This window comes from Pangasianodon hypophthalmus, chromosome 12, assembly GCF_027358585.1.
Source record: "Pangasianodon hypophthalmus isolate fPanHyp1 chromosome 12, fPanHyp1.pri, whole genome shotgun sequence".
In the NCBI taxonomy this organism is placed as follows: Eukaryota; Metazoa; Chordata; class Actinopteri; order Siluriformes; family Pangasiidae; genus Pangasianodon; species Pangasianodon hypophthalmus.
The window spans coordinates 838,773-854,893 of record NC_069721.1 but is presented as its reverse complement, the minus strand read 5'-3'; the positions used below and the strand labels follow the sequence as shown (position 1 = coordinate 854,893).

At 39.6% G+C, this 16,121-nt stretch overlaps 2 protein-coding genes across 4 annotated transcripts in view; both read left to right on the top strand.

Annotated features, from left to right (window-relative positions):
• The first annotated feature begins 603 nt into the window (after nt 1-603).
• LOC113535162 (uncharacterized) lies at nt 604-11,616 on the top strand. Of its 3 annotated transcripts, none has more exons than XM_053238550.1 (8): nt 604-718; nt 2,083-2,267; nt 2,556-2,659; nt 2,833-3,027; nt 4,252-4,429; nt 5,524-8,321; nt 8,432-8,646; nt 10,599-11,616. In XM_053238550.1, the coding sequence occupies exons 2-8, from the start codon at nt 2,084-2,086 to the stop codon at nt 10,669-10,671; spliced, it is 3,747 nt and encodes a 1,248-aa protein (XP_053094525.1). In that variant the 5' UTR covers nt 604-718; nt 2,083; the 3' UTR covers nt 10,672-11,616. The 3 variants fall into 3 exon arrangements, with proteins under 3 accessions (XP_053094525.1, XP_034165116.2, XP_053094524.1); XM_034309225.2 differs by having other exon boundaries at nt 615-690; XM_053238549.1 differs by having other exon boundaries at nt 642-793.
• Nucleotides 11,617-13,451: 1,835 nt separating this feature from the next.
• Nucleotides 13,452-16,121, top strand: part of LOC113535267 (rho-related GTP-binding protein RhoN) — a 17,256-nt gene continuing 14,586 nt past the window's right edge. Inside the window, exons 1-2 of the mRNA XM_034309267.2 lie at nt 13,452-13,957; nt 15,636-15,723. Coding sequence (XP_034165158.1) covers nt 13,841-13,957; nt 15,636-15,723 — 205 coding nt within the window. The 5' untranslated portion in view covers nt 13,452-13,840. The remainder of the gene's footprint in view (nt 13,958-15,635; nt 15,724-16,121) is intronic.

Genomic DNA, 16,121 nt, shown 5'->3' with positions numbered 1-16,121 from the left:
ATAATGAGTTAGAGTATGTAAAGAATAATCCACTAATGGGGTTATAGGAAACTAATCAGTGACAGGGTGGGGTGGTGTGAAGCGGACTGTCTCGTTACTGACCGTTACGAAGCGCTGGCACTGGAGACTCCTTCCATAATGGTTAGACATCTCCTTACAGTAAGCTTCATCACTCCATAACAAAAAGTTTTCCTTTAAATTAAGTGAGAATCTAGAACTCAGCAGCACTGTGGTGTAAATATCAGCTTCTAAAGTTATTTATGCTGCAATAGAACAAAGAAAAAAAAAAATCCTGGACCTTATTATAATTATGCAAATGTGGGAATGAACTCTTCTTTAAATGTAGAAAACATTAGGAACAGTATACAGTATATTCCTCCACATTCATTACAACATAAACATATAATGTGAATTAAAATGTAAAAAAAATAATAAAAGTTTTTTATTTATAATTTTGGACGTGTAATAGAAACGTAATTAAAATCCCTTATTTATTTATTTATTTGTTTGTTTGTTTGTTTGTTTAGCGTTTTGGGCCTCATTTAATATGCAAATGAGACGCCTACGTCATCGCCCGGCCTCCTCGCGCGAGGCTACTTTCACTTTCCTTTTCTCACAAACAGAGAGCTGAAAGCTGCTGAAAGTAGCGACCTGGTTTTCACTGAAGACAAGCAGAAACCCGCAGGAAAGGTGTGTGAGCGAGGCTTCACACAGGAGAGTAAGCGACTTTAAAACAAATCCTTCCACTCTGAGTGTAATTTCACTGAACTGCAGCTCAGTTAAAAGCGGAAAGGTGAAGTTCCTAAACTTCGACATTTTTGTCTTTACAGAGCATTTTCCCCTGCGCGTGCGTCGTTAATGTTTTTTATTTTGAAATTGTGCTAATAAATGTGTGACCTTGGCTATATTTTGGATATATATCGTAAAAAAAGCTAGTAAGAAACTTTGCATCTGTGTTACATGTAAAAGAATAAATCAGGACAGGTGTTGTTTGTCTCTCTAGGCCTGAGTGTCAGTGTTAGCATCGCGGCTAAAGGACGCCAGGGGTTTAGTCAGGAATAAACTGCGTGTCGTGTTCTTTCAGGAAAACAATCCACCACCTGACGCCAAGCTGTGTAGTGTCCTATAACAGCACTTCCCATAGTGTTTTACTGACTAATACACCACAGCAATTTGTCAGCGATTACAATTTATCGTGTGTTAGACAGCATGTCAAATTTTTATCCATTTAAAGTTACTGTTTGTAAAACAAGTGAGTTCCTGTTGTCGCTTACGTTATAGCAGCTATAAACACTCGTTCCCTCACCAGCTTCTTTATTCTCTTTCGAAGTTAATAAGACAAAAAAACGCAGCTTGTTACACGTTAACTAGAAACCTCAGAGAAGCGTAAACTCTTCTGTCCTGACGATGTTCAAAAAAACTTAACGTTACAGCTTTACCTCTGACACTGGAGACTCCTTCCTTCCATAAAAACACATTTCAGCTTACAGGAAACTTCACCAGATCAACAATTATTCACAATTTTTTAATCCGTTGATGTGGCGCAACCAGTCAGCTTTGAGATTTCAGCAGCACTGTGGTGAAGTGTTTAATAATACATAAAGATGTATTATAAAAAATTTTAAGAGATTAAACCAAGAACATCAGGAAGAAATCCAGAAAGTATAATTGTTTAACGTAAATAAAAAAAAAAAAACAGGTGTAAAATGTAGGTGCAAGACGCGAATGCGTACACAATCATAAAAAGCCTTATGTAGCTTTTACATATTAATACAAGTCCATATTGACCACGTTATGACAATATATTAAATTTTTCCATTTAATGAAATTTATTTAACATAAACGTCCCATTATTTACCTGTTTCCTTTTTGTTAAACCTAAGAATTTGACTTAAGTGGAAATTTTGCTCTTACTTTAAATACAGTGATCTATGAATGACTTTTTTCAGTGTACTCAGTGTGTTTATTTGCATTACTCTCATTATTATATACAGTACATAGACAAAATGGTGAAAAGGATGAACCAAGCACTACGTGTGATTTACACCTACTCTTTCCTTTTCCCTAACTATCTCTGATCAGGATGGCTGGCGAAGCGAGGACGATCCGAGTGAGCGGTCTGCCCGTGGACGTTTCTGAAAATCGGCTCATAGACAAACTTCAGATCCATTTCCTGCGTAAAAAGAACGGCGGAGGTGAGATCAGCTCGGTCACGGTTTCCAAAACGGTGCCTGGTACAGCCTTCGTCACGTTTGAGGAGAGCGAAGGTAAGAGTTTTATTTTTATATAAATAGTAAATAAAACAATTAAATTTCATTGTTGTAATAGATGGAATAAAAACAGTGGAGATGTTTAAGGCCAGGTGTGAGTCTACACTCATTACATCATGTATGCTAAACTGTACGTATCTCAGAATATGACCTTTGACCCTGTTACACATTAACACGTCAATTGCCACTTTAGTGACTATACACTGTAATAAAAAGTGTGTTTCAAGTGTTATGTATCTGATATTACCCTCTCTCTCTCTCTCTCTCTCTCTCTCTCTCTAACAGTTGCCTCCAGACTCGCTCAGAGAGGAAATCAGGTTTTGAAGGTCAATGACAAAAGCTATGCCATCACCATCAGTCTTCATCATGAAGAAGTGGATGCAGATCAAGTAATGGCAGTCTTCACTTTTATTCAGATTCTCTCCTCTTCCGTCGTTCCTCATTTCCGTCTCTCCCTCTCTCTTTCTCTGTTCACAATATTGCTGATCATGCACATAGCTCATGAAGGACATTTTTAAAGAAAATGTGTTAATTCTCTCCTCTTCCTCTTCCTCCTCCTCAGGTCCTGCTGTGTATGTCGGTGGTGGTGAACCACAGGAAGCTCCCGGGAGGAAAAAACACTCTTTTGGTTTTGCATAAAAGTTTTCCAGAAGTCCATTTGATTTTCGACGATCAGAAAGACCTCTGCACTCTGAAAGGACGCTACAGCGAGGTTCAGTCGCTCAGCAGCCTGGTGCTGGGATCGCTGGACAAACAGGTAATAAACCTTTTCCACTTTACAGCCAAACGTTTGAGGTTTTTTGTTTGTTTGTTTCATTTAAATGCAACTACATGAACTATGATTTTATTCACTAACATATTCATGATGTGCATTAAATATTTTACAATCTGTCTACAGAAAAATGAACTTATATCACAATTTCAAGAAAATCAATTCAATCATTTCCCCTCATTATTATTATCATTTGGACTTTATTCAAACCTGCGTGGAGTAAAATCTGTTCTGTGGACTAATATATTCTTAATATCTGAATGCTTTACTGATTTTTTCATATTTGAAGTTGCTTGGATTTGCTTTTATCCATCAGGGTGATAACACTTAATATAATATGCAGTATAACGCTGTATGTTGTGCTGTTATAGAAAAATAATAAACAACAGGGTGGTGTGATGAAGCAGAGTTACTGTTAGTTGATTATTTTTACCGAAGTTGATTATTACAATTTTCTTGTATATCATCACATCGTACTTTTATCCATTTATAGTTATATTTAATGTTGTGGAACATCCACAAATCAAGTTAGTTCCTGTTCTCGCTTACGTTATATACATTCATTCTAGCACCAGTCTCTCTTTTTTCTCTCTCTTGAAGTTAGTAAGACAAAAAAATGCAGCTTGTCATGTTACAGAGAAACCGCAATAAAGCGTCCTGAAGATGTCAGAGTTACCGCTTTACCTCTGACACTGGAGACTCCTTCCATAAACATTAAATAAACATCTTACAGAAAAGTTCATCATATTAATGATTACACACCTTTTTTTAAATCTGTTTTTTTTATCAGTGGAGCATCCGCCATACATGTCTCTGTCAATGAGCTGTTACTATAGCAACAATAATGTATTATAGTGAGTGCATTAATATAAACCTGCAGTACTGTCAACATCTTCTTAGAAAAGAAGGTCCAGTAGCGCTGTGATATGTTTAATCACGTTATTTAGTAGAAAAACAACTTCTGAGATTTTTAAGCAGCCCCACTTTGGGAACCGCTCAGTTAGTCTTTCTACATTGTTGTAATAAACTCCTCTTAACAATTCTGCTTTAAACAAATGAAATTTGATGTTGTCCCCTTTGGAGGCCAGAAGCAGTACGCAGATATCATGATGTACTGAAAGCTGTTAAAGTGGCTGTATGTTTATCAGTATCAAGGTTTTTTTTCATACCGTTCTGATACTAATGAAAATGGTGATAATGTTCACTCAGGACCAACACTCAAATTATAAACCACAACCAAAGACAGAAAGCAAAAAGATGTATAACTCACCCATGGAGGAGTCTTTCAGCAGCCACGTGGGGGAAGTTGAAGACATTGGGGTAGTAAAACACACCATGCTGAGTGAAGATTTGGATCCAGACCTGGAGAGTAAAAGCTGGAGAACAGGTACGCCAATTCCTACACTTATAATCGTTTACTTCAAGCTTAATAATAATTTTACAGCCCGTTTTACATCTTCAGGACAGAGGAGTTTACGCTTCTTTGCGGTTTCTCGTTAACATGAAAAACTGTGGGTTTTTTGTCTTTTTACCTTCAAGAGAGAGAAAAAAGAGAGGCTGGAGAGGGAACTTCTGTTTATAGCTGCTATAACAAGTGAGAACAGGAACTAACTTGTTTTGTGAAAATTAAGAGTAACTATAAACATAAGTACGATTCTTTACTAAATGAAAAGTTGTTGGAGATTGCTGTGATATAAAAGGAATAAAACACTTGCTAACACTTGGTTGTGTTACTAATGGAAAATTAACACTTTTGGGGTGGTAAAAGTAACATATCACACCACCCCATTGTTTATTATTTTCCTATAGCAGCACAACACGGAGTGTTTTATTCCTTACCTCAACACAACTAAGAGGAATTTATCATTAACGTGATTAAGGCATCGACTCCATAAAAACAGACTCAGACACTCAGCAGAGTATGATCTTTAATCTTTTAACATAGAACAACATTTCAGCAACTCTATATAAGAAATACAAAATTAAACTTCATCCTAAAATCAAAACAAAGTGTAGAAAAGCCGAACAATTTAAACATACAGCGCTTTTCATTAGAACTTCATATTATGTACAGGATATTCAAACCTTATGATGCGTTCACACTGTCAGCAATGTGACACGACAAAGTGTCCGAAAATCAGGTTTTCAGTCAGAGCTGGAGATTTACAATAAAAGGACACGGAGCCACCATAAGTGGGCAGGGCAAGTGACGTGAAACAGCTGAGCAGAGTTTAACTTTATGTAAACGAGAAGCACAGAGGTGTGGCGAGACCAAGAGACAGGGATGTTGGTGCACCTTCTTTTACCCTCCTACTGCGGGAAAGAAAGAAACACATACAGTATGTAGTTTAGGCGCTGAAACCATGGCAACTGCCAGTTATCTCAGATTAGGACTGCCCACTAAAGACTAATGTACAGCGACTTGAACGATGCTAAGAGAAAAATCCCTGCTGATGTAAACTATATGATTGTTCTTTACAGGTTTACCTCTGCCAAGTAGTTACAGTGATCACGCTTCATATGCGGCTTTAAAGGAAGACAAATGGGACTCAGCACCAGATATTGGAACTTCGCTTGAAGACTTTTCCCTGATTGTTGATTCAGATATCTTCAGTTATCTCCATAAATACTGCTTCAAGGAGTACCAAAGCATCCTCAGGCAGCACAGGGTAGAGGTTCTGGATGTGAATTGTGACGACATCACGACTTTGTATCTCAAACCAAAAACAGCCCTGTCTGAATATAACATAAGTTCTGTTCAAAATGCCCATCGAGATCTGGCACATCTGTACCAGCAGAAAGAGTCGCAGTTACGCAAGGAGCATGTTTATAAGCATGGAATTCCAGAGAAGGAACTCAGACTTGCTCTGGAGTCCCTTAGGAAGAGGCTGCCGAAGCTGATGATCAATGAAGAGGACAGAAATGTGTATATGGTTGGAAGTAAAAGTGACGTATCTGAAGCCAAGCAGTTTATTGGAGATATGCGAGGGTTTGGGATGGAGAAAGAAATCCACTCAGATGTTCTGTTTGTTCAATCCAAGAGTACCTTCTCGAAACAAGGAAGCTCAGCATCATCAGAGCCGTCGGGCATCCTTCCACCATCGTTTCAGGATTCTCATGATCTATTCATGCCAAAGAAGGACCTCCAAGATGCAAACCAAAGAGGGATTCCTAGTGAGAATGCTAGCAAGAGAAGACAGAATTCTGTGGAAATGAAAAATTTCGAAGACCATTCACCCACTGGACAATTTACCTTCCCAAGTCAAAGAATCGAGAAGTCGACAGAAGACATATTCGATTTGAAAAAAACTGAAGTTTCACAAGAGAGACATGTCCCAAGTGATCTAGAATGGTTGAAGCCTGGTGGTTGGCCTGACAGAAATAAATACACAGATTCTCTCTTTGACTCTTCCAAGTCCTCAGCGCCACTCTCCATTTTGGATACAGACAAAAAATTATTCAGTAAGTCAGACTTCATTTCAGGCAAAACTGAACTCCCAAGCCATTCAGACACACAACTCAAGTCAGGTAAAGGATACAAGACCAAACAAATTGAGCCTGGGAAGGAACGAAAAATGGCTGCCAATTTTAGTAGTGATGTGTGCAGTGGCATAAAGGATTTAACGTCTTACAAATCGGAAACTCCCAAACTGGTTGAAGGTGCACATGTAAAAGAATTAAAGTTTCCTGATAGTGGACAGCCACACTCTCTTCCCTTTATCAAGCCATCAATGAATAGCAATCTGGATCCAAACACCTTACGTGGTAGTACAAGTGCAAAAACCAGCATTGGCAAGATGGATATCCAAGAACTAAAAAGTGACCCATCAAAATTTGGTCACTTTCCATATGACAAGAAACCTACAGTGACTCCAGCTTGTTTGAGTGGAGACCAAGATGTCAAAAGTCTCCCCATCATGCCTTCAGAATCAACCCTGAGAAGGTCCAATAGCTTCAGTGGCAGGCTCAAAAAAGGTGAGGAACCAACGCAATTAGCTGTAGATCCATCTGCTGGACAAAAGGGAATAAGCCAAAATTCTCAGACAAGGGAAATTGTGACTATGGATTTAGTATTGTCGTTTAGACTGTGGCTCTATCTTACATCAGTTTTTAATACTGAAATTGAGAATTTGACATCTGACCTACAAGTGAAAGAAAAAGGGGGTAAGGAAGACATCACATTATGTCTAAGAGGTGTAGACTCGGGAAAGGTGAGTGAATGTCACAACGGTTTGAAGAGTCTCATTGCTAGAGTTGAAATGGACTTTGACACAAGAACACTACCACTGTCCAAGCTTGGAGTGTCAGACAGCAAGGATAAGACCTTGCTAGAGTTGTGTACATTAATGAAGCAGCGCTATAAGATGGCTAAAATTCTAGTAATGTCCAAGGATATGATGATCCTAGGCCCTAAAACATTGTGTGATGAGGTAGAGGCCAATATAATGAAGTTTTTCCATAAAGGGGGAAATACTGCAAATTCAAAGCCGGAGAACAAGAAGTCTCCCAACCCAGATAGTTTACATACCAACAAAGCACCTGACAGTGATTTAAAATTACTTGGCAGCCAGTCGACAACCTCAGCAAAACCACATACCGACATCATTATGAAAGATCTATCCAAAATGTCTGACCAAAGTGTTGCTCGTTCCTCAAAAAGGGAACGAGCAACTAACCAGACTAACCAAACTAGAGACAACCGAGAACAAGACAAGCAAAGTGGGAGCCAGAACAAGATGAAAGAAGAAAAGTTGGAACATTTGGATAAGAAAGATCCAAATACCTTGCTGCAGGGAGATGGTAGGACCATGAACAATGAGAATGGAGGCACCTCATCTGGCACCATCATCAATTCCACCACAAAAGACAAAGCAGGTGGTGAGAATAACAAAGACCATACAAGCACCACTGGTCAGAGCAAGGAAACCTTAACTGAACAAATGAACCCAGGCATTTCAGTGGACCAAATCAGAGATTCTCAGGGGTCACCTGAAGTTTCAGGACCCATGAATGACATACTGCCATCCCATGCAAGTGGAAATCAGAACCTTCTTTTATGCTATGTGTGTGAAAAAGAGTACAGCACTGTTAAACAGGCAGTATGTGGCTATAACTTTTGCCCCGAGTGTGACAAAGAAGTTCACAACAACTGCAGAATCTGTTCTGCCTCTGGTATCAAAGGTACCATGTCTATTCAAGAATCAACAATAACAATTCCTGGATTTAACAGAGACACAACTCTGAGGATTATCTACGATATACCTGACGGTATTCAAGGGGTAAGACTATAATATTTTTAATATAGAATTCATCCTATAACCTATTATCTATAACCTATGGCGTATTGTAATCAGTTTTCTCACAGACTCATGGACTGGTCTTTCCACAGGAGGATCATCCCTGCCCAGGGGCACCTTTTAAAGGGAACAGATTTGAAGCCTTTTTACCTCATAACAAAGCCACTAAAAAGCTTCTGCCTCTTCTGGAGAAAGCTTTTCACAAAGGACTCACCTTCACCGTGAAAGCAGGATCTTCAGATGACGATGGAAGAGTGGTTTGGGGCAACATTCCTCATAAAACCAGGACAGAAGGGGGCGCATCTATGTGAGTATTAGCTCTTTTAGCTGGAGTTTTCAACTAGAATGCTTCCATCTTTCAGAACTGATTAGCTGTCTAATAATCTTACTAACAGGTTATTGATAGTGACTCTGACAGATGATCCAGCTTTTAGGAATATATTAAGACATATTTTTGCTCATTGCTAGTTTTCCTTTGGCATTGAAACTAGACAAGTTTAGGATATAGAACAGAGGTTTGTCAGCTGGTGGACATGGTCCAGATGCAGATCCAGCAAAGTATTTCAGCAGACTGAACCGAGCACTCGAAATAGTACTGTAGCAGAGCTGATTTAAAAAGTGATAAAAACGAGCCAGATTTTAGCAGCTGCAGTTTTCTAAACATGACCCACTGCCAACTTCTGTAGCAAATCATCAGATTATCAAAATATACAGTATTCTTTCATGTAGATTTTTATTATTAAGAAGCTCACTGGACCAGAGAGAGCTAGAGAGAGAGCTAGAGAGAGTGCAAGAGAAGTCAGAAAGGGGATTTTTTTTTTTTTATTTTCATTTACCCTCTTTGTAAAAAAGATGTTTATAGATGACTGGATAGAGGTGTATATGCATTTATTCTCCTCTTCAAGTCCAAAACAGACGTCTCGTCTGGCCAGAGGTGAACATCAGCCAAACCGTAGTGCAGTCCACATTACGTGCGGAAGCTATCCGCTCTCGGCACCTCATCCCAAGTAACGTGATTGGTTCAACTTGTTATGTTACTTCCTGTTTCTAGTTTTTGTTATACTGGGGAAAGGGTTGTTATGGTTACTGACATATAAAACCAGACTTTCACAGGACTGGAGCTCTGTAATTAGCTCAGCTTTGTGGTGTATGTGTTTGCACTAAGAACATCGTAAAAAAAAACAAAACACACGTCTCGTCCTGGCCCACAAGGCGAACAATCTTGTTATACGAGAACGGCTCCTTGTTTGGAGGCATTTCTGCACGATGGCATGTTGTGTTTTGGTACCACAGGAAAACAATAATGAACAGCAAACAGAAGAACATAGCGCCTACTATTTTAGAAACCTACATGCACAAAAGTAATGTTGCAATCAATCCACGGTTCGGAAGGAATTCTTCAACGTAAAAACGAACCTGTGACTACGAGCCCCGCCCACAAACGAGCCCAGAATCACTCCTGGGTGTAGACTCCAGCATTGCGACCAAGTGTAAATGTTTTTAGCTACTTATCTGGACCTTTGGAAGCAAGAAATTTTATATAGCTGGCCATTTACAAATTTTAGTTAGCCCTGATGTAGAAGGTCAATAGCCAGCTTTATTGGAATGGTTTGGCAAAAAATTTAATTCTCGCAATTTTTCACCTCACCCCAAATGTGAGGTCATAAAAGACACTGCCAAGTGGCTGATGTTTGCTTCTTTAGTTTTGCCCTGTAACTATAATGTAGTAACAGATCAGACTGAAAGAGAGAGAGAGAGAGTTAGGATCAATGTGCAGAGGTGCATTAATACAAAATCCTAACATACACAACAAAATCTCAGTCAAGATCACAATAATCAGGCAGTAATCAGAACACGGAAGACCAAATTGCAGAATCATAAAGTTGGCAAGACTTCGCAATGAATTAAATTTTCATCAGGAAGTGAACAGGAAGCGTAATAACAGAGGTTACATTAGAATTCCAGAGATGACGACCTCTGCTGGTGTGGAGGAGTAGTGTCCTGGGTTTATCTGCATAACATTCAGTTTTCTGTGATTTTGGTTTTCCAAAATGGCCGCCCCTACAGTGTTAAGAGTTCATGTATTATAGAGCACAGTAAGTCCTGCTGTCTTCACAGATATGTAAAGAAAATATTATAAGTGATACAGATTTTTATTATTCGTCAGCTAGCTATATTAGCCTCATAACTCGAGTGAAAAACTAAAAGAATACACTGTGGACACTGTTTTGATTTTGTGTTTCTTTCTGTTTATTGTAGGAATGGCTATCCGGACTTTAACTACATCAAACGCTTGGAAGTGGCGCTGACGGCAGCAGGAGTCGAAGAATAAATTCTTTCCATGACTGTTTTTTATCACACCTTGTTCTCACGACTCGGAATTGTGTAGAGAATCCTTCATAATTCTTGCAGATTTATTGCTTAGATCACGCCACCAAGCTTCAGAGCTCAGTTTCCTGTCGTCTTCTCCCCATGTCCGTGTGGTTTCCTCTGGGTTCTCCGGTTTCCTCTGTGCATGGAGTCCTGTGATGTACTGCCGTCCCGTCTGGGGTGTATTCCTGCTCTGCACCTAGCGTTCCCGGGATAGGCTCCAGATCCTCGGATATAGCGAAGATGAATAAATTGATTTATACTTTTATACATTAGCATTTAAAATATTATACTTTTGAAATATTTAGTATTTTATTACTCCTGTTTACACTTCAGAAACACAGGTTTGGCAGTAACGCCAAAGTGAAGTGCACTAGTGTGCAGCAGTGCCTTCTGGGTAAGCTGTATCTGTACTTGTAAAGAGATTTCCAAAGTCCTCTAGCACAGATTACTCCACAGATTTTTAGCAGTTTGCGTTTCCTTACATTGTGTTAACTAATGACTAATAAAACAATAACACTATCCATAAGAGGGATGAGTGGAAGTGAACATTAAAAACATTGGAATGCAGCCGCAATCTTCAGAGTTTCGATCTAAAATTACTGAAGTGATTTACTGTTTGAAATTAACAGGATGAATAATTCATCACGGTATGTACCTGATATATCAAATACAGCCGGTTTGAGTGTAAATATGTAAAAAACAAACAGGAAATATTGTGAATTATGGGACCTGGACATGTTGACAGTAGGCTAGTAATTAAAATGACAGTGGTTTAAGGATTAAAATGATTAGATATAATAGTAATAGTAATATATACTGTATGTAAAGAGGATTTAAAGACATTGTTATGTTTATTTCCATGATTGTGTTTCTGTTTTAACTGAATAAAAACGTCTGTCTTAGACCTGTTCAGTGTTAAAGAAACACTTTTCTGTATTAAAAAGCAGTTTAAGAAGCTTTTAAGAGCAAGCCAAGCTTAATGTGAATTCCATTACAGTGAATAATACACTAATTACAGAATTACTGTCTGTTCTACTGATGTTTATTAAGTTATATAGTTATTATAATTATAGAATACTGGTGTAACTGCAGGGGGCGTGCAAGCACTATTTTGTTTCTTACACTGCTTTTAATTTCGTCCACAATAATAATTATTAAGAATCATGTAAATAATAATGCATTACACGTGGAATAATTAAAGACTTTGGCTTCCAAATCAATTAAAATTTAAATTTAAAAAAATTGCATAAATGACAACAGCCCATTTACAAATATATATATATATATATATATAGAGAGAGAGAGAGAGAGACAGAGAACATGCTTTTCCTGATACTGGAATTAAAAAAAGGATTTTAATAATGTTATTGGTCAGCTTTAAAGTTTTAATCTGCCCTGTTTGATTTAAAAAAAATGTTACTTGTTATAGTTAAAGGTCAAGTGTTGTACGTTACAAACAAACTTCTGAATCTATTTTGTGGATGCAGTGGAACTATAAAATATATAAGTTCATTTTCTGTGGACGTTTTTATGGATGTGGTTCATAGAGGGTTAATTAGCTGCAGATAAACTGTGAGCTCAGTAACTAGCACCATGCTAATAATCTATACTGTCCACTAGCTAGCTGTCTTTATGTTCAGACAAACTAATAATACGATACGGAAAACCCCGTTTAAACTGAAATGCAGCAAACACACTCGGGAAAGTAATGAAATAATCCTGGGGAAATAATAAGGGAAAGTCAACAAGGGTGTGTAAAAGTAAACGCCTGTACGTTACACTGATGGGAAATTAAGTAGAAATAATAATGTAAAAAATAATGTAGAAATAAGTAGAAATTAATTCTAAATCGGAGACGTCCACACGGTTAATCTTTAAAATAAAAACGGCAAAATGTCTGGAAGTGAAAATGTTCAGCGGATTATTAAGGTACGTTCAAAAGGAAAGATTATGTTGATGTTGAAATAAATATCTTTTTTTTTTGGAGGTAAAATTAAATGAAATTTGTATATGAATAAAGTTTGTCATTTCCAGATGTTAAGTAAAAAAATAGCGGCTCATTCGCAGGGACGTGTGCGGCGCACGCTCCACGCAAACGGATCGCTGATGTTTTGTGAGGAGACGTTTATTTATCGAACATTTATGGAAGGAGTCTCCAGTGTCAGCGCTTTGTAACAGTCAGAGGTAAAGCCGTGACGCTTCATTGCGGTTTCTTTGTAGATTCTGTGTTACACCCTATGTAGTGAGCGTATGTAGTGAACAGGAAGGCATTAGGAATTTGGCCTATATAAATAATATTACTGATGGAGACTTTGTATAAAGATGGAATTGTCCATCAGTCACATGACCACCAGCTCACACAAACTCCGCCCCCTTCCACGTGAATAAACTCCACCCATTTATTCTCAGTTGGAAAAGGGAATAGTGTGTGTGTGTGTGTGGGTGTGTGTGTGAAGACACGACAACTCACTGATAGCAACCCGCTACTGTAGAGCAAGACACGCCCCAGGGGGCGGGGCATATACACTCTACAGAGCATTTAATTGGACGAACACAAGACCAGTACAGGATGAGTCATCAGAACAAAGTGAATGAGTGTGAATGAATTTATTTTGGTGGACATGCTGTGAAATAGTGACCATTAGACTAAGAGACAGGAACAAAAAGCTCTGAAACAATTTCAACAATTTAGATTTTTTATTTGTATTTTTTTAAACAGTACTTTTATTAAGGTTAAGGTGTAAGGTGTAAGGTTTTTAGCTAGTGTACCCGCGGCCCTGACTAATCCCGGTGTCTGATTGGCTGATTGTGCAGCACGTGAGGCGGAGTTTTGGTTGTGAAGTATAAAACTCTCGCGCTCTGGGCTCGAGCGCTACAGCTGGGAGGCGCGTGAGAGCGGACAGCGGCAGCGCGCGCTCCTTCTCGGTGGAGTTTGGACGTGAGCGGCGCGCGGCCATGTGACAAGGAACAAAACACGCGGTCAGGATTAAAAGCGCGCGCCAGCGGGACGGGACGTTGAGGTCTGTTTGTTTGTTTGTTTGTTTTGCGTTTGTTTTGTTTTGTTTCGTTCTGCGCGCGCGTGCCCGTGACGCACGCGCTAATCCTCAGACTCGGGCAGCTGGTCGGTGATGAGTTTAGCGATGGAGAGTCGCGTCGCGCGCCGCTGCAAGATCGTAGTGGTGGGAGACTCGCGCTGCGGGAAAACCGCGCTGCTGCACGTGTTCGCTAAGGACTCGTATCCAGAGGTGACACACACACACACACACACACAATATACACACATCATATACACACACACACACACACACCATACACACACACACACACAATATACACACACACACCATACACACCATACACACACACACACACACCATACACACCATACACACACCATACACACCATACACACACACACATACACACACACACACACACATACACACACACCATACACACCATACACACACACACACACACACATACACACACACCATACACACCATACACACACACACACACCATATACACACACACCATACACACACACACCATACACACACACACCATATACACACACACCATACACACACACACCATACACAAATCATACACACACACACATCATACACACATCATATACACACCATACACACACACACACACACACCATACACACACACACACACCATACACACACACATCATACACACACCATACACACACACCATACACGCACACATCATACACACATCATACACACACACACACACACACACACCATACACACATCATATACACACCATACACACACACACACACACCATACACACACACATCACACACATATACACACCATACACACACACACACCATACACACACACATCACACACATATACACACCATACACACATATACACATCATACACACACACATATACACACATCATACACATATCATACACACACCATACATACACACACACACCATACACAGACACACACACACACACACACACACACATATACACACCATACACACACCATACACACACACACACACACACCATACACACACCATACATATACACACACACACACACACCATACACACACATATCATACACACACAATACACACCGTACACACACACATCATATACACACACACACACACACACACACACACACACACAGTGCCTTTATTCAAAATGTCCCTCTTCCTGTGTGTGTGAGAGAGAGTTAGACAATAACATTCTCTAATCTGACTCACTCATACACACACCATACACACACACACCATACACATATCATACACACACCATACACACACCATACACACACACACCATACACATATCATACACACACCATACACACACCATACATACACACATCATACACATATCATACACACACACCATATACACATCATACACACACACCATATACACATCATACACATACATACACTCACACACACTGTCCTTATTTCTGTGTGTGTGTGTGTTAGACAATGACATTCTCTGCTCTAACTCACACACTAACATCCTCTCTCTCTCTCTCTCACACACACACACACACTGCTCTCTTTCTCACAGACTGTGTCTTTATTCATTCTGTCCCTTTTCCTGTGTGTGTGTGTGTGTGTGTGTGCGTGCACGCAAGCAAGTTAGACAATGACATTCTCATTTTCTAGTCTAACTCACACACAAACATCCTCTCTCTATGATGTGTGTGTGTGTGTATGATGTGTGTGTATGGTGTGTGTGTGTGTGTGTGTGTGTGTAATAAAGACCTGCACGACTGTCAGAGCTGCTGTTCTAGAGAATTAATCAACACCTTCTGACCAATCAGAGTGCAGAAGTGGGTATAGGTAATGAGCAGGTAACAGGTGTGACGATGTGGATGTGTGTGTTTCAGAGCTACGTGCCGACTGTATTCGAGAATTACACGGCCAGCTTCGAGATCGACAAGCGCCGCATCGAGCTCAACATGTGGGACACGTCAGGTAGCACACACTCGTTTATCATCCCTCCATCATCACTCACTCGTTTATCATCCCTCCATCATCACTCACTCCTCCATCACTCACTCGTTTATCATCCCTCCATCATCACTCACTCCTCCATCACTCACTCGTTTATCATCCCTCCATCATCACTCACTCGTTTATCATCCCTCCATCATCACTCACTCCTCCATCACTCACTTGTTTATCATCCCTCCATCATCACTCACTCCTCCATCACTCACTCGTTTATCATCCCTCCATCATCACTCACTCCTCCATCACTCACTCGTTTATCATCCCTCCATCATCACTCACTCCTCCATCACTCACTCGTTTATCATCCCTCCATCATCACTCACTCGTTTATCATCCCTCCATCATCACTCACTCCTCCA